The sequence below is a fragment of the Liolophura sinensis genome, chromosome 1 (genome assembly GCF_032854445.1).
Source record: "Liolophura sinensis isolate JHLJ2023 chromosome 1, CUHK_Ljap_v2, whole genome shotgun sequence".
NCBI lineage: Eukaryota > Metazoa > Mollusca > Polyplacophora > Chitonida > Chitonidae > Liolophura > Liolophura sinensis.
Window position 1 is genome coordinate 69,121,027 of NC_088295.1, and position 18,336 is coordinate 69,139,362.

At 37.2% G+C, this 18,336-nt stretch overlaps 1 protein-coding gene across 7 annotated transcripts in view; it reads left to right on the plus strand.

The window, feature by feature from the left end:
* The window catches only part of LOC135482251 (abnormal spindle-like microcephaly-associated protein homolog), a 32,408-nt gene extending 15,216 nt beyond the window's left edge, over positions 1 to 17,192 (plus strand). For 3 of the 7 annotated variants that reach the window (XR_010446213.1, XR_010446214.1, XR_010446215.1), the window contains one exon: positions 522 to 592. Coding sequence is in view for 4 of the 7 variants with exons in the window: in XM_064762135.1 (XP_064618205.1) it covers positions 522 to 592; positions 919 to 983; positions 2,090 to 2,204; positions 8,117 to 8,302; positions 9,043 to 9,198; positions 10,047 to 10,205; positions 10,586 to 10,741; positions 12,003 to 12,158; positions 12,899 to 13,057; positions 14,060 to 14,221; positions 14,569 to 14,769; positions 15,514 to 15,999 (2,072 nt within the window). In the remaining 3 variants the exon portion in view is untranslated. Of the gene's footprint in view, positions 1 to 521; positions 593 to 918; positions 984 to 2,089; positions 2,205 to 8,116; positions 8,303 to 9,042; positions 9,199 to 10,046; positions 10,206 to 10,585; positions 10,742 to 12,002; positions 12,159 to 12,898; positions 13,058 to 14,059; positions 14,222 to 14,568; positions 14,770 to 15,513 lie in introns of those variants that run through there. The other 4 variants (XM_064762135.1, XM_064762138.1, XM_064762137.1 and 1 more) reach the window with 4 other exon arrangements.
* Positions 17,193 to 18,336: the final 1,144 nt, after the last annotated feature.

The window sequence follows — 18,336 nt, forward strand, 5'->3', positions numbered from 1 at the left end:
TGCCTGTGGTTTAGAACACAGAGTACCTTTTAAATGTGGTCTATTCATTGATTTGCATCATGCTTGTGCAGGATTTCCATGTGCCCATTGAACTTAATCTTCCATGAGAGTTACGTGTAATGCACTGGAATCAACATATCGTCAAGATTTAAACGTATAGTTGCACGAATGCTGTGATGCTTGGTTCTTTAGAGTAATTTACAACAACACACATCATATGGACAATAGATAGAAATGAATGTTGGCTTTCTTGTGCTGCTCTTCCTCCATTGTCATTCTTCAATGATGAATATTTCGCTGCATTTACACCAGTTAAACATACTTTTAAATGTTTTGTCTAACTGTATATTCATCAGTAATGAGCAGTACTGCATTTTTCCTTATTGAAACATTGGAAAAAACATTCATACTGTCTGTGACAGTTACATGTACACATGAATTACTGAAACATGTTTCTTGTATGTTTTTGCATACTTTCCCCCAATTCATCTATATTATTTCAATTGGTATTTTGTTTGCAGAGACGGGTCATGATCCTGCTGTACATGGTGCTAAACTGGAGGACAGATTCTACAACAATGAGAGCTTTAAGGTTAGCATCATTTGTTTAAGTAATTAAACCATGCAGCTATGGATATTTTATGTGAATTTGAAAGTTGGAGGTTCATGGTAGACTTGTACCAGTTTGTGAAACAGAGAATGTTTTTTTTTAAGGAATACTGATTTTCTTTCATTGATAAAGTGCCCAACTTTAATTCTGTTTCCACCTTTTTCCCCATGTGACTATAAACTGGTAATTACAGTATTCTGGAAAGATTTAGAGTTTGTGTTCTTATGCATGTAAGGGTAAGTATTTACAGTATGACTGACCGAAAACCTGCGTATATTGGTAGTTTCATGATGATTTTTTCTTTTTAGAATCTCTCCTCAGATACCAGACAACCAACCCCCCCTCAGAGTGAGACAACTCAGGGTCAGAAAACGTAAGTTTATGGAATTTGTTATTTATATGCAGTTTTACTGGCATTTAACTCCATAGTTCCGATTTGTTGTTTCATTACATTATCATTTCAATAAATAACAGTTAATGTCTTGTATGGCAGTCTTGTTTAAATTCTTGTGGATGGAAACTTTGTTGATGTGAAAATAAGTGCTCTTGACTCATCGTTAATTTAAGAAAATTTGAAAAGCTAGGTTTGCAGCCTTTATTTTATTTTATTTTATTTTTTTTTGGGCTATTCTTATAAACACCTGCATCCCCCCCACCCCCCCTGCATGCAGTGTATCATATTGGAAGATGTCAGTGTTCAGTTCTTCATTAGCACAAAAAAGTAACCTGTAAGTGAAACTTACTGGGACAAGCTGCAAACAGTTTATTGATGCATCCTATCATGTCTGTGAACTCGTGAACTAGCTGATATTGACTTCCTCTCCGGCCATACATAGGAAGGTGTTGCAGCAACCTTCAGGTGGTCTGGGTTTTCACGAGCTTTGCCTGGTTTCCTCCAACCATAATGCTGGGCTGTAAAAAAAGTGAAATATTCTTGAGTATAGCATAAAACACCAATCAAGTAAATAAATTTCTGTAAACTGGCATACAATTAACCTGACAATCACTCACACTAAAAATTGTGTGTATTGGTGTTTTTCTCAGTTTTTTAGCATGTTCAAGAGGTGTTGAATAGGCTTGAACCAGTGAAACTAAGATGGCTTCTTCATTTTTCAGAGTTATAATCTGTCATGCAACACTTATTGAATATTGATAATCTTTACAATTTTTTGTAATTGTTGACTGGTCAGCTTTAATCAGTGACAATTGTATGTTCATGAAAATGTGGAACGCAGATGTAGGCTGATGTACTGCACAGTATGGGGTTATTGTTTGGGGAAATTCCCACGTGGTAGCCACTTACATGTACCAGTGCTCTCTTGTAAGCTTAGGCTGCAAAACTTTGCTCATGCATGTAGCTTTTGTTAAGATTTCCCATGTGTGGTTATCTTGACATAAGTGGAATGTGGTACTTATTGTTAGGTTTGTTGTCTCTTGAATGTGAGAGCCGGATTTGAAAATGTTTCTACTCTCCTCCAGGACTGAAGAGGAAGAGATTGACATTGACCTTGATGACCCTGAAGTGGCTGATGCTGCCATGAAAATCCAGGCTGGTTTCCGTGGTTTCAAAGCAAGGAAAGAGGTACAGAGCAAGGTAAGAGTCAGTTCTGTTTGGCCATGTGAATGTAATGAGCTTTGATGACTGTGATTGTGTGCTGTGGTATTTCTGTTACACAGCTAGATTACAAGTACATGTAGACCTGAATGCCCTAGTAGCTCTACTTTTGTATTATAAAGCCAGTTTTACTTAAATTCATGAGCAGATATAATTCCCGTGCATGATGCATTATTTCAAGACAGATTAGGCACATATGGGAGAACACCATCAACAAATTATCATCATGTCATTTTGTGAGAATGTGATTTGCATGAGTTTAATGCTTTTTATTATCTTCAAGAAAATCATTTACATGCCACATATACGTGTAGTCAGTTTATTCACTGTTTATGGGAAATCTTTGTGTGGATATCACTGATCAGTTTTGGTAGCTTGTGAAATTACGGTTCACATGAAAAAATTAAAAAGAAAAAATAAGGGAAAGATTTCTTTACATATATTTTCATGCATTTGATACAGCCTCTAATTTACTTTGTGTTTTTGCACAGCAATTTAAAAAGTTTATGGGATGGGAAGGGTCAAAGCCGTAAAAAGCCATCTCAACTTGACAAGTCATTGGCAACTTCTCGCATGCGAAGCCTAGGGATTTTAATATTGCCGGAAACTGATTGGCTGTCCCATCTCAATTTTGGCACTCAGCTTGCCAAACTCCATCAAACCTCATTCTCTTGTCATTATACATCTGATCAATAATTTAAACAGCGATGCACAGTATCTGTCTCATGCAGTGGCGGTGACTCTTTAACAGAAAGGCTGTGGTGATGATGATGATCTTAAGTCATAGATGTAAGGTATTACCATCACTCATTCTGGCTGAATACCCTGTATTCTTTCATGCTGCTTAATGATGTGTTGTCCCTGTGTGACTGAAATATGTCTGGCCATGGAGTTGAGTCCATCATAATCAATCAATACCTAGGGGGCTGTGAAAGTTCAGATTTGTCGTGTGTAATTATAGATAGCTTTATCAAACCGTTCAGTTTCTCTGGGGTCGGTTAAGCAGTATTTAGACTCTTTGCAATCTGCTCAGAAGAGGGCTAAAAATACCTGAACTTTCTCATTTGTGAAAAAAAAATCCTCCTGCAAATGTCATTGGAAAGGCTTATTACCTCACAGGGTAGGTCTAAATTATTCAAGAAAGACGTAATGAAACACTGCAACTGTCCATGTATTGAGAACAGTTGTGGACTGTGTTCAGGAGTGCCAGGGAGCTGTGTGCAAGTGCAGATAGGCAAACAAAGAGTTTGTGTAAGCAGAAGGTTACAGAATTACCTATGTGGTGTGCTTCACAGGGCTCTGAAGAGGAGTGTGGTAAGGTAACTGTTGACTTAGATCTGACAGAACAGGCTGACCTACTGTCAGACCCTGAGGCTGAGTCTGAAGCTCATACCAATCAAACTGCCTCCCCTCACTGTAACATACAGGCAGGGAAAAGTCAGGAGGCAGGGTCAAATGTTGAAACAGTAGCAAATAATGAGGGAGAAGCAACAAAACCAGAGTCTAGCAGTGGAACCGATCCACCAAAAGGAGAAGAGCCTAATCCAGAGGATGAAATAGATTTGGAAGATCCAGAAATTGTAGCTGCTACTGCTAAAATCCAAGCAGCTTATATGAAACGACAGCTTAAAAAACCATCAAAGAAGTAATGTTTTTGAAGAGTTTCAGTTTTTCTCAATCATTAATTATGTCTGTTTTTGTTTGTTTATAGTCAAGTATTCATTCTTGTGAGAGATAAACCATTTACTATTTGCTGAATCTTGTCTTTTTGATCACATCATACTTGTACTAGCTTAATTCTGGCCAGAAGGTGTAATGGAGCTAACCAGACCTGGCTGTACATTTGTAATCATCTGAAATTTTCATGTAATTAAATCTACTGTTTGGAGGTTTTCAGGGTGATGGCGTTATTTCATGTCATTTTAAGTTGAATAGAATGGTTTTGATTGGTATTCAGCAATTTTATAAGGAAGTTATAAGGTGTTGAATTTAAGTTATCATTCAGTCATTGCTGGCTGTTGCTGTGCTTCATGACAAATTAGCATTTAATCCATTCCCACACAGTGATCAGTATTTGGTGCTGTATTGCCTGGAAGACGGGATTTAGTGGACGGAGGCAATATCGTTGTTGGTAGTCAATTTGCAGGGGTATCTGCCAGACCATCTTAAGCAGGTTTAGTCCTAATTTGGGTATTCCTAAGATGTACAAACTATGGTGTCAGTAGACAGTGGAAGGAATCCAAGAAGTGGAATCAGTCAGGCTTTTAGCAGTGTGGTGAGCAGAAGACAGACCATTCATGTAAACCTTGGGAACAGTGCAGTACCAAAATGAGAGTAAAATTTCAGTGCAAAAGGGCTTCCCTGGAGACCTGAATGAAGTGTGATGACTCGGAGAACATTGTCCTATAGCAAAGGTTTCTTCTTCATCAAGGTTTTCCCATTGACATTCTGGCTCATCCATTGTTAACGGGTCGTGTTTTGTTGCAAATATTCTAATCCACCTGAACTTATTTATTCAGAGGAGAAAAGTGAAGGCTGCAGTGACAATTCAGGCAGGGATAAGGGGCCACCTAGCTAGGCGGAAGCTTAGGCACCTTAAGGTAACCATCATGTGTAGCTGATGGGCTCTAACGTGTCTCAGTTCCAGCGGCATGGTTATATTACTGCTGACATAACACATGGCTCTTAACTGTCAGTAAATGTTCACTGATGAACACGTTCACCACAGCATGACCCCTTGTCCTGCTCAGCAGTGTTCACAACCTGATGTATTAATTAGAGTTCAGGTTGTGTTGTACAGCCATCACTACACCCATTGCCACATTTCCTCAAATGTTTTTTAGGCATGAACCTCAGCCTGTTTAACTTGTAACTTAAAATTAATCAATGTCTCGCATCAATAACATTCTTTGTATTGTACTCATAGTTGATATAGCAACATTGATCAGCTGGGGCATTTTCATATAGAATCACTTTGCTTAATTGTTAATGTCAGTGGACCATTCTGTATGTGTTTGACCTTCTGCATGCTTCTTGAAGCCACTGTGAAAGTGAAGCAGGTCATTAGGTAGTCAAAGGATCCCTTAGCTTGATAGGAGACCTCTAATTTTGTTTTGTGTGCTCTTAATATGTGACTAAGTGAAATCCTCAGTGATCTTTTTGTAACAGAAATAACGATTTTTGTAGCCTGTTATTTTTTTAGCAGCACGAATGGGGTGTTTTGGGTGTACTTCATGACAAAAACCTTTGGTGTAGAGCCAACATCACCAGGTCATTGCATGCTTTATGGTGTTGTCTGTTGGTTTGTACATATTAAATCCTTGATATGTTTTATGAATGATTAAAAGTTACCTATGTCGAAGTTTGCATTTGCTGTAAATAAATGTTTACTCTGTTAAATAATTCTTATGTGTATGTACTTTATCATATTTGTTGGATTTTGTTTGTTTTGTTTAATTCTTTCTTTATTGTTTTTAAAAGTGAATTTTCAGTAATTACTTTTTTTTATTTGAAGTACTATTTTCTTGGCATCTCTTTCACTTTAATACTTTCAAACTGTTTCATGTGGAATTTTTATTTATTTAGTTTTTGTGCAAGCGTATATTGATGGAAAAACATTTCCTATTTTGAATGCTTTCATTTACCATTGCTTTTGTCTGTATTGCTACATGTATTAGCCCCTATATTACCCACACAATCCTGGTTATTTCATGGCTACAGGCTTTGCCAGCTCATGTTGATCCCAATGATGAAAATGTGAACAAGGCTGCTGCTAAAATCCAAGCCCTTGTTAGAGGTCACAAGGCTCGAAGAGAGGTGAAAGCCCTGAAACTGCGAGCCTCTCATGCCCATTTTGGTATTGACCCTGACAATCCACGTGTTCACATGGCTGCCAGTAAGATTCAGGCTTTAGTCCGTGGTCATAAGGCCCGTCGAAGAGTAAGGGAACTACAGAATCTTCAACCCCGTGAAAACAGAAGAGGCAACCATGCAAACTGGCATATCAACAACAAGAAGATGAGGAGAGCCAATCATGGTCGGTCTGCTCATCAGTCACACAATACACATGCCACAGCCCAGGGTCCTCACCAGCAGAATGTAACAGGACCGCAGCCTAGTAGTGGTTCACAAGAAGTTCATGTCCACATGGCAGCTACCAAAATCCAGGCCTGGGTCAGAGGGCATCAAACCAGAAAAGACATCAAAGTGCTGAAGGTGAAGAAGAAAGTCCCCCATATAGAGTCTGCGAATTTGTTAGTAGAGAAGCCAGAGGCCCATGAAGCAGCTACCAAAATACAAGCCATTGTCAGAGGAAGGAAGGCCAGGAAAGATGTCAAGGTTCTGAAAGTGAAACATAAAGCTAAAGGACAGAAGATATCATCCAGTATAGCAGCAAAGGTATTCTTCTTCTGCATGGTCCGTGTGCAGAGGATGGCACCTGCAGGATTTGGAAAGATTGCATGAGTTTGTTAGTCTGGATGATGTAAGGTAACAGTTATACACCAGATTGGATTTGACCACTAACAGGAGGTTCTGAGTGCCTTTAGTGCTGTATCACGCATGGTCTCCATTAAATACATGCAACTCCAATTACATCAAGATGTTCCTGGTCAGAAAGAACATTTTGAAGCATGTGAGTGGTCTCGTCAAAATTTCTAGTTAGCATTGGCTGTTATATGATCTTGTTCACTTTGTTAGCATAAGAGTGAATTGAAGTGAAATGGCAGTTTTCTTGGAGATGAAAGCATGGTATGCTGAGGATGTTGTGTTTTTTGGATCAGTCTTGGGTGATGAAAGATCTGTCAGGCGTGCCTGGCTGAGGACACTCCTGTGAGTCTTTCTGATGTGGATTAATTGTATAATGTTCTTACATGAAGCAGTCCGTGGCAGCTGGTTCTTGCATATATATTTAAAGACTGTTCTTGTAATGCGGTGGTTGATTTGGTGTGGTGTGGAAAGCCAAAATAGTACCAAATTATTGGCAGAAATATTGTCTTTACAAAAATAAGAAGATTGTTGTCTTCTGGTAAGTCCAAACTGAGTTCATTTTTTTTTATGGTTGAGTTTTTTTGATGCATGGATTTGTTCATTTTATTATCATTTTTTGATATTGTTACTGATTTGAGATTTTGCAATTTTATTTCTCCCATTCTGTTTGTTTCTCAATTTTTGCAATATGATTTTGAACACACTTTTGTTATTTTTCATGTTAAGTAAGCTCTGAAATTAAACAGTTCAGAAAATGGAAAAAAAAAAATACATTATTTGAAATAGGTTTTTAAATAAAATGTATGCAAAGAGGTGGAGAAATTAACGTATGGATTTGTCTAGTACAATCATAGTACAAAGAGGTAGACACATGTGGACTTGATATAACCAATCTATGACATCCATTGGTAATTCAGCACATTTGTTCAGAAATTTACCCTTAGTACTTTACTCGTTATAGTTTTCATTGGTTTCTTTTTGTGGGGTATTTCCACTTTGAGAAATTTAAGAGTTTACTGTTATTTTCTTATTCACTTCTGACTGTGGCTTAAATATGAATGTACCATTAAGCACATTTTCAGATTGAGTTTGGAAGCCAGTTGATAGGCATCTGTTTAATACAGTTGGTTATAAACCAAAGAGCTAGAACACCTGCATTTAGAAATTTTTATACATACCTTAACAAGAAATAATTGATAGACACATGTGCGTAAGATGCAAGGTAATAATACTATGCAGATCTTTTTTTCAGTGAATGTGGGAGTCTAAAACTAGTTCCTAATCTTAAGGGTGGCATTTGTGTCCTGCACAGTTCAGCTGTACATATATTTGTGAGATAATTAATGCATGGGTGTGAGCATGTTGTTAATTGCATGTTGTTTGGTCTATTTTTTTGTTCATAGGTAGAAGCTAAAACTGGAAAGCAACCAGAAAGCAAACCTGAAGCTTCGACTAAACAAACTGACCTTGACCCTGAACTTGCGGACATTGACTTGGATGATCCTGAATTGAGTAAAGCAGCCACTAAGATACAGGCTGGGTTCAGGGGTCATGCAGCTAGAAAACAATTACCCGCTAAATCAACAGAGGTTTGTACACATGTCACTGTTAACAACGATGTGTGGCCAGCCAAAAATGATCTTCACATGGTGCAGCGAATGAACAGTTCTCTTATTTTTAGAGCTATGTCAAAGTTTAAACTGCAACACTTTATAGCAAAAAAAATGTCTTTGATTATATACATGTAATTGAAATTTTTGGTCTTGAAATGTACTATAACTTTACATTTTCGAGGAAAATAAAATTCGTTATTATGAAGAAAATTAGCAGTATTGTTGTTAAAAAAAGGCACAAAGCAAATGTTTCATGAACACATGTACATGTGTGTGAACAGCAAATTAGATTTCTCTGATAAATCATTTATGAATTAAAGGGTCAGGATTATTTTCTCTTACAGATAAGCCCATCTAAATGTTTCTACTTGTAGATCATGTAACAGTTTGACTGGAAGTGTACATTCAGAACGACCTTATCAAACACAATGCCAAAAATTGTTATTATAAGTCTGCCACATCGAAACAATAGTCCAACATTCCAGTGACACTTCACCATGTAGGCCTTATCCAAACATAATTCTAACTTTTGATAATGACGTCTTTTGTAAAGCTGACTTTGAAATTTAAATTTAGGTTGATTTTATTTTGATATGCATCAGGCTGTATGTATGTAAAGATGCTGCTATTACTGGCAGAATGTGGTGGTGCATGATATTAGCGTTTGTTTGTTTTCTGTTTTATAATTGTTGCTTGTTGCCTGTACTAATTGTTAGGTGGAAAAGAAGTCTGAAGGCGAGGTAAAGACAGAAGGTGATAACAAAGAGGAAGAGATAGATATTGACCTGAATGACCCTGAAGTGGCACAAGCTGCTACTAAAATACAGGCTAGTTTTAGAGGTCACAAGGCCAGGCAGGAAATCAAACATCAGGTGTGTAATAAACAAAATTGTGTAAAATTTATGTATAAATTGAAAGTTTTGGAAAATTTAGGTTTATTTCTTTGAATTGTGTTATGCCAAGTGTGTGTGTGTTGTACAAACTGACTGATTTTATTTCTTTTATATAGTACAAGTGCCTACGTACTGTATACATGTAAGGCTTAAGTAGATTTAAATGAAGTAATGTATAAAATATAGCTTAAGGCAGTTAGAATTACATACAGAAATAATGATGGTGTATGTGGCACATCAAAAGTGCTGCTTGCCATGATATACCATGGTGTGACTATTATACAGCTGATATATATGTAGCATTACTTAAACCATAATCTTTTACTCAAAATGGATGACTCTTCAAAGATAATACATGTAGCAAGGTCTGACACCTAAGTTATTGTAAAATAAAGAGAAATCAAAGGTATGGAAACAGCTGGTGTGAAGTTTATGGGAGTCATTTAACACCAGGTATTATTGGCTCAGGAGCTGTGTGAGTGGAACTGTTCCCTGCATATACCATGTATAACATTGCATTATATAATCAGTAGTCACAAATTCAACATTTGAGATTTAGGAAATATGTAACACAACCTCAGAAAAGCTCACATACAAACTCATGGTGCCAGTTTGTTTGTGAAATGTTACATGTAGATCATTTTGTTTTGTTATGTTTTTTGTTTTGTCTAATATGTCAGTTTGAAATTGTGTTTGCATTTTGCAACTTGCTGACCCCTAAAAAGCTGTGAGTTGTTGTTAAATAACCCTGTATTGATGTGGGTTGTATTTATATGTGTAATTTGTTATGTTTATGAATGTTGTTTGTTGCCTGTACTAATTGTTAGGTTGAGAAGAAGTCTGAAGGCGAGATCAAGATAGAAAGTGATAACAAAGAGGAAGAGATAGATATTGACCTGAATGACCCAGAAGTGGCACAAGCTGCTACTAAAATACAGGCTAGTTTTAGAGGTCACAAGGTCAGGCAGGAAATCAAACAGCAAGAGGTGTGTGAACAGACTATTTTGTGGTTATAGGTATATCATTGTGACATTATGATTACTTCATATAGGTCAGGCGTCAGGGAGAGATAATTTTGAAATTGATGAAGCAGCATCATGCTCATATATGTTGTCCTGTTTTCATGTGGTTTGCATCTAATTTGTTGGTTGATCAAATTAACCTTGGACTGGTCTTTCTAAAGCAGGGTCTGATTTTGCAAAACATGAAAACTTAGTTTTTTCTATATAAATGGTCACGTTCATTTCATTCATTTTGAGAATTCTACCCTGAAAACAGCATCATGTTCAAATGTTATCCTGTTCTGTTGTGCTTTCTTTCTAACTTGTTTGTTGATTGAGTGTTGTTTGCCTGTACTAATTGTTAGGTTGAGAAGAAGTCTGAAGGTGAGATAAAGACAGAAGGTGATAACAAAGAGGAAGAGATAGATATTGATCTGAATGACCCAGAAGTGGCACAAGCTGCTACTAAAATACAGGCTAGTTTTAGAGGTCATAAGGCCAGGCAGGAAATCAAACAACAGGTGTGTGAACTATTCAGCAGTTAAACATAAATTGTGATATGATAATTTCATAGAGGCCTGGCTTCAGGTAGAGACAGGTAGACTTCAATATATAGTCAAGTTGTACATCTACTATAATTTCTTTAAGTTTGCAATAGATTGTTTGGATGACCACATTGTCCATAGAAATCATTGAAATTATCTGTAGACATCTGCTTTCTGAAGACATTTGCTTTCTGGTCAAAACTCTCTAGATTGGCTTTAACATCACACTCACACTTGTTCATCATGAACAAGATTTCATTTTTGAAAACACTAAATAAAATGTAAATTTGCACAAATACTCATTGCAAGTTGCCAGTATTTTTGACATTTTTTGTAGTAACCTGCTTTGATCCAAGTTTCTATTGATAGAGAGTTTACAAGCTCAGGTAAACTGCCAAACCCAGAAGAGTTTCTGTGTATTCAGTCAGTATAAACAAGTGTACTACCAGGGAAATGATCATTTCATAACACAGGATTAATGTGTGTTTGGTTGCCATCTAGACTGTTACCATGGCAACAATAGCTGCCAACAAATAGAGAAGCCCTGGGTATTTTTAGAGTTCTTGGGATAGACAAATCTGCCTGATAGTGTTACATTCATGTGAATAATACATGATATAGTGCTAGTGAGTCTACTAACAGTAAGGTAAATATCATTTTAAGCGTTTATATAAGCAGCCTTGAACAATTTTGTGTAGAACAGAATTCTAGATACTTGCAGTCATAACTATACACTTCATCCAACACTTTTAATACAGTTTCTGATTGTAATTAGGATCAATGAAAAAGTAAAGAAGACTGGCTTAGTTCAATACAAGATGATTTGGTTTTCGATCAAATTGATCTTACATCGGATGTAGTCTTACCACACCTCAAGGTGGAATCTTTCTCAAATGTTGTTTTTTTTGTTTTTTTTTTGCATCTTACTTGTTTATCGGTCAGATTAATCACAGAATGATTACAGTCTTACCACAGCAAGGCCCAATTTCACAAAGCAAATATAAATTTGAGCAAGAGATGAAAACATAAATTTTTCTATATATGGTTAAAACAGAACTGGCTTGCTTGACCATATTTTAAGAATCCAAAGTTTTTTTTTCTTGCTCAAACTTAGGTTCATGTTGAGAAATCGGGCCCTAAAGATGGCATCATGTTAAAGTGTTATCCTGTTTTGTGGTGGTTTCCAGCTAACTTGTTTGTTGATTGAGTGTTGTTTGTTCCCTGCACCAATTGTTAGGTTGAGAAGAAGCCTGAAGGTGAGATAAAACAAGATGAAAGCAAAGAGGAAGAGATAGATATTGACCTGAATGACCCAGATGTGTCACAGGCCGCTACTAAAATACAGGCTAGTTTTAGAGGTCACAAAGTCAGACAGGAAATCAAACAACAACAGGTGTGTGGATGTAAAAGATAACACTTCATTATAAATTGTTTGTAATTTTGAAATGAGAATTAGAAAGAAATCATGACCAATTTGGATGCATAAATGTCGCCATAAATGTTTCCAAGATATCTCAAGAAAGTGTGCTTAGGCAAACCAAATATGTGTTAGAATTAGACTCAGAACCCTACGGGCTTGAAACATGATTGGTTGATAATTTGGTTGATAAAAACTTGTCCTGGGTTCTCAATAAAGTTCTGTTCAACCTGAGGTCTCCTATTTTAAATTTTGATCAAAACGTTTATCTCATGTTGTTCAGTAATGTTTCTTCAGATGCATATAACTTGTTCTTTATGTGATATAAATTAGTACTAAAGTGATGATCATGCTTTCCTTTGTCTACTTTGCACCAAACATGTTCTTCAGTGTTTCTGACTCAAGTAAAAACTATTTAAAATGAAGTCGATCTGATGTTACTCATGGTAATATTATGAAGACCACATGAGAATAATGTTGAAAAGCATGTAGTGTGACCAAAACTTACCCATTTGTATCATTTTCCTTAGTGTTGTCCTTCCTAATGTTTATGAAAGTTTGTAACATGTAAGTTTATTGTAGTTAAGTTTACATTTACCCTGCCTTGAAAATTGTTACTTGTGAACATGTTATCAATATTTGTTATTCCTGTGTTGTGATTTGTATCTAACTTGTTTGTTGATTGAGTGTTGTTTGTTCCCTGTACTAATTGTTAGGTGGAGAAGAAGTCTGAAGGCGAGATCAAGACAGAAAGTGATAACAAAGAGGCTGAGATAGACATTGATCTGAATGACCCAGAAGTGGCACAAGCTGCTACTAAAATACAGGCTAGCTTTAGAGGTCACAAGGTCAGGCAGGAAATCAAACAGAAACAGGTGTGTGGGAAGTACAGATAACCCTTTAGCACAAATGGGATTGGTTTTGGGTAGATATCATAAGACATGGGTGAAAAGAGGGGATGGGAAGAGCGAAAAAAAGGCAGGTTAAATATTAAAAGAGAATAAGAAGTGAAGTGATAGCCTCTGATGCTGTAGGTAAATGATACACCTCTCTGCGCCACACTCGCCCTGAACCATTAGGGGGTCAGTGCACTTGCAGTGGTAATATCATCTTTGGATAGTTTCCATGGCAACAGCTGTCCTAGCTGCATTCCAGCTCTGTGGAGTGGTAGATTTTGTCTGAGTGAATCTGCCGACAGTTCTACACTGGTATCCATGTCAGGGTGAATCATATGCCTGGCCTGTTTGGCTCACTAAAGCCTCACATGAATTATGAGCTATGAAGTGCATGTACTTAGACTGATAATTATTAGTTAGCTGTGTAAGAGCATGTGGCTGTCATATGTTATCAAAGATGAGGCCTTCTCTGCACTATAAATACCCAAGATGTCATGCAGATTGCCTGTTGAGGGCTGTACCTGTGTGTGTACATACATATGCGAGCATGAACAATGCTGAAAGCAGTGAAGGCATTCATCACACAGTCCTCGGGAACACACTGTTCCAAAATTTCAGTGTCTATGGGTAAAATTTTAAGACCATTATTTATACTAACAATTTGCTCTTCATGCTCTGAACAGAAAAACAAAACTCCCTACTAAAATAATAATAAACTAGCAACAATCCTGGACATGAGCCTTCCCCACCTCCTGTCCATCCAACTCCCCCATCTAAATTGGTATCTTTTCAAGACTTGACTACTGCATATGTACGTAGCCTAAAACACACTGTGAAAGGTGAGTAAACTACCATTCTTTGAAGAGAGACCAGTTTGTTCCTAATTGCGTGTGAGTTTGCATCTTCCCACCCCCAGGAAGTTTTGAAAATTTCTTGTAAAACTGCATGTTACTGAATGTTGTGTGAAAATGCTTCATTTAGGTTGTTGGTGAGAACTCTGAAGGTGAGGTAAAGACAGAAGGTGATGACAAAGAGGAAGAGATAGATATTGACCTGAATGACCCTGAAGTGGAAGAGGCTGCTACTAAAATACAGGCTAGTTTTAGAGGTCACAAAGCCAGGCAAGAAATCAAACAGAAACAGGTGTGTTTGCTGACATAGATTTGACTAATTCGTATTGAACACGTTAACTCACCCTTTCCGTAGTTGTGTTTTGTTTCTTGCTGATCTTGTTGTTGTGAGTCCTTAATTGCATTTTGGTGTGAAAGGTTCTATTCAGTGAGAGATGTTATTATAAATATTGTTCCTGGTGTCTTGCCTGGAATGGCATGAAAATGTGAAAAGGAGGCGTGTTTTTATATTGCTTGTTTATCTGATACTTGTTACATAACAGATGTATTTGCAGGTCACATGTCTTACATGTCATTAACACTGTCATTTGTTACTAACCTGACCACCTGCTTGTTGTTTTTCTAACCCATGTTGTGTAGGCTGAAATGAAGGCAGCAGACAACGAAGGGGTGAAAACAGGGGAAGTAACTGCCAAACCAGACAAAGGCAGTAAAGTGCCAGCAGCAGAGGAGGAAGAAGTAGATATTGATTTAAATGACCCAGAGGTGGCCACAGCTGCTCTTAGAATACAGGCTAACTTCAAAGGGTTTAAAACTCGAAAAGCACTGAGAAACAAAAAGGTTGGTGAGAGACTCTAGGGACATATCAGATTCTGTGACCATCTTTGTCCCTCTTCTCACAGCTTACTCTGTTTGATGTGAAAATTCATCTCAAAAGTCCATTTTAGAGGCAAATGAAGTACTAAAATTAATTACTTTTGATACTGAACCATGCAAAATGAGTCACTTAGCCATGGACCAGATTTTACACATGATATATATACACTACTGAGAAACAGACATCTTATTGAGGGAAGAGATTTTTCTTTCCACTCATAAACCTATTAAAGGGACTTTTTCGGATTCTTATCACAGTCTCTGATACACAGTTACAAAAATAAACAGTTAAAACCTCATCTGTGATCTCTTATAGTATAGTTCTCTTTGCTTCTTGGGATGCACAAGAAGAAGCTATTACTGGAGCCAGAATATATGTTTTGCTAACCAACATTTGTGTTATGACCTTGCACAACCAATAATAACTGTACATTCACGTCAGAATGTATGTAGATCAGTTTTTGTCGGACAGTGGTTAAAAATTTGGAATATTTATTATGTATTTAGTATGCATGTAAATATTGAAAGTTACCCACAGACTGATGTCTTTTAAAGTGGAAAATTGTGGAGAAAAGAGTCATGACTGACTTAATGTTGGTATGTACCTTCTGGAAGTTTGGATTATCTGGTTGAATGGGCCATGTGTCGCAGGTTATGATGTAATGTAACCCTGGTGTTATGGTTAATTCACTGGTATTATGCTTACAGGATGATGCCCCTGCGGATGCCCCTTCAGATGCCCCTGCTCAGGGGGAGGCATCCACTGAACCCCCGGCAGAGAAGGCAGCTGAGGAGGAGATTGATATTGACCTAGAGGATCCAGAGACCGAGAAAGCTGCACTAAAAATACAGGCAGGCTTTAGAGGGTACAAATCAAGGAAAGAGATAAAAAATGATGGAGATCAATCTGGCGAAAGCAAAGCAGGAGAAACTGAGGAGACGCCAGGTGAGGAGAAACCAACAGCAGCCACAGAGGAATCCAAGGCAGGAGGGGAGGAAATTGATATAGATTTGGAAGATCCTGAAGTGTCGGCTGCAGCCAGTAAAATACAAGCCACATTCAGGGGACATAAGACAAGAAAGGACTTAAAAAACTCTCCATCATATTCAGGAGAAAGTGGGGAGAAGCCAGAAGAAGATAAATCCAAAGAGGAACCATCAGAAAGTGGGCAAGATCCAGCTGCAGAGAGCTAGGGCAAATGACTGGTGTTGGTAGGGATACAATGAACTTTGTACTGGACAGTGATGATGGCAAATTACTCTGTGCGCACCGTAAGGATTAGTAATATTCTGTGGAACATTCACTGTGGTCATCTTCAAACTAGCTGGGGAGTCAATAGAAAGAACAGTTGGCTTAGCCCTGGCCTACCCATTGTTGTGATACTTGTGTGATGTATTAGCACTAAAAGTTTTGTACTCGATTTCTAATAGGCTTTGCAGAAATCACATCAGCTCAATTCATTTCTGCTCTGAAGGGAGTGACATACATTTTTCTTGAAATGTATTGCCAGGATGATCAACCCTATTTATATGATGAAAGAGACTCTGGTGTACTATATGTTTGTGGGCTTCCTCCTTCCTTCCTAATAATGTAGAGAACTCTTGAAGCTTCTGACCATTCTTGTACTTAGTGTGTCTTTGTTAATTACATCACCCTTAAGCTTACACTCCAGTTGTGAATGAAGATTGTATTAGATTTAATGAGCAAAACAAAACAAATATACTCTGGTGTTGAAAGTTGCAGACTCCCAGATTGACATGTTCATATTTTTCTCTTTACTGCACTTCATTATCAAGTGGCTGTGTGCTTCAGTCTTAAGTTTTAAGACTAATTTTCATTAAATTTGTGTAAACTAGTAAGAAAAAAAAATGCATTGTGTGATATGCATTTTCGTATGTATGCATGCTCATAAGTGAGAACTGCTAAGTTCCTTCAATTAACGTTTTGTTTTCTGTATTTCGATTTCCCTGGGTATGTAGTTCACATGATAAAAAGCACATATTCATAGTAATTCTACAAGTTAAATCATTTATACACATGATTCATATCTTTTATTAATATTAGGCATAATAAAAGTTAATTCAGTCAATTTTAAAACAGGTCACTCCAAAATTTTGTAACTTTTTTGGAAAACACTTTGGACATTACACTATTTGGAAATGTCTTTAATATTTACTTGTACTGGTACTTGGACATTTTACATTTTTATTGTGCCTTGTAAGTAAGGTTAGTGTTGTAGTTAAGTTCTTTACATTATGTTTCTTATTTTGTATCGGGTCACATGCTCTTTATAGCAGAAATCTTTGAGCTTGAGAGTTGTCTTTTCAAATCTGCCAGCACTTTTGGGGTCACAAGATTAATTTCTAATAAAAAGGTGTGATCTGTATTGATTTGTTTTGAGTTCTATTGTTTTACTCCTTGACATACCTCTTGGAACATGCCTCTTTCACATGTCAATGCTAAAGAACAATCAAGATTTAATCAGATATTATTGTATAGACCACTGACAACCCAGCCTGAAAGACTTTTTAATTTTATTTATAAATTTGGTTTCAGTCACTTCAGTGGTATATCGTCTGATGATCATTTAAGTTTTTATTTCATGTTGAGTTTAAGGCACATTTTTTCCCAGCTGATGAGTGAAAAAACATCTGTTAAGGCTGTGGTCTACTGTACACAGAACCAGGTATGGTTTATTTGTAGCCTGCTGTTAGATTAACAATTTATTTTAGGACAGCTCCTATATACTGAAAACTGAAGTCTGGTATCTGTACAAGGTATTAATCTTCAGACAGTTTTTACTAATTTGCCCATAAAGTGTCTCACCAGAGACATTATATCCCAGGGAAAGCCAATTTTCGAGATGTCCTTGCTTTGATTGTTCTTATGTCCCTTGTGGGACCATTCAGGTTGTCAGGCGTTGTTCTTTGGAGGTCACTCTGCAGGTAAAAAATTCTGTGGATCACCTGTGAGACTTTGTCAGTTACTTGCCAGTGTTTGTTCAGGCTCATAGTGTGCATATCTATGTGTCAAATATGGGAAAGTTTATCAGTAACATGTTGAAGGTTGGGTGTTTACCCTGGGCATTGCAACCATAAAACTGACTACTGAAATATTGTATAACTGAACAACTTTTGCGTATGGCAGTAGCAACAATCGGGTAAATAAATCTATCTATCTATGGTTTACCTGGACCTTTATAGGCTAAGGGAGACCTGTTCAAACATTGTTGATTCTCAGAGCAAAGAATCAGTCCTCCTATTTTATCATCTGATAAGCTGACTCAGGTAAGGTTACAGTAGCCAGTTGAGGCATTTGTAAATACAACTTAAGTGTAGAACGTCGTAGCGAATTGCCTTGTTACTTTAATAGCATGAATGACAGATTCAGGAAGTGGCCCTTGATACCCTACTTCAACTCAGACTGTTGTAATAGGCCATTTCCTCATGTTGATATATGCATGTATAAATTTCCTCCAAGCTCTCATACCCTTGAGATAAATTCACAAAACTCTCTTGCCCCACATTTGC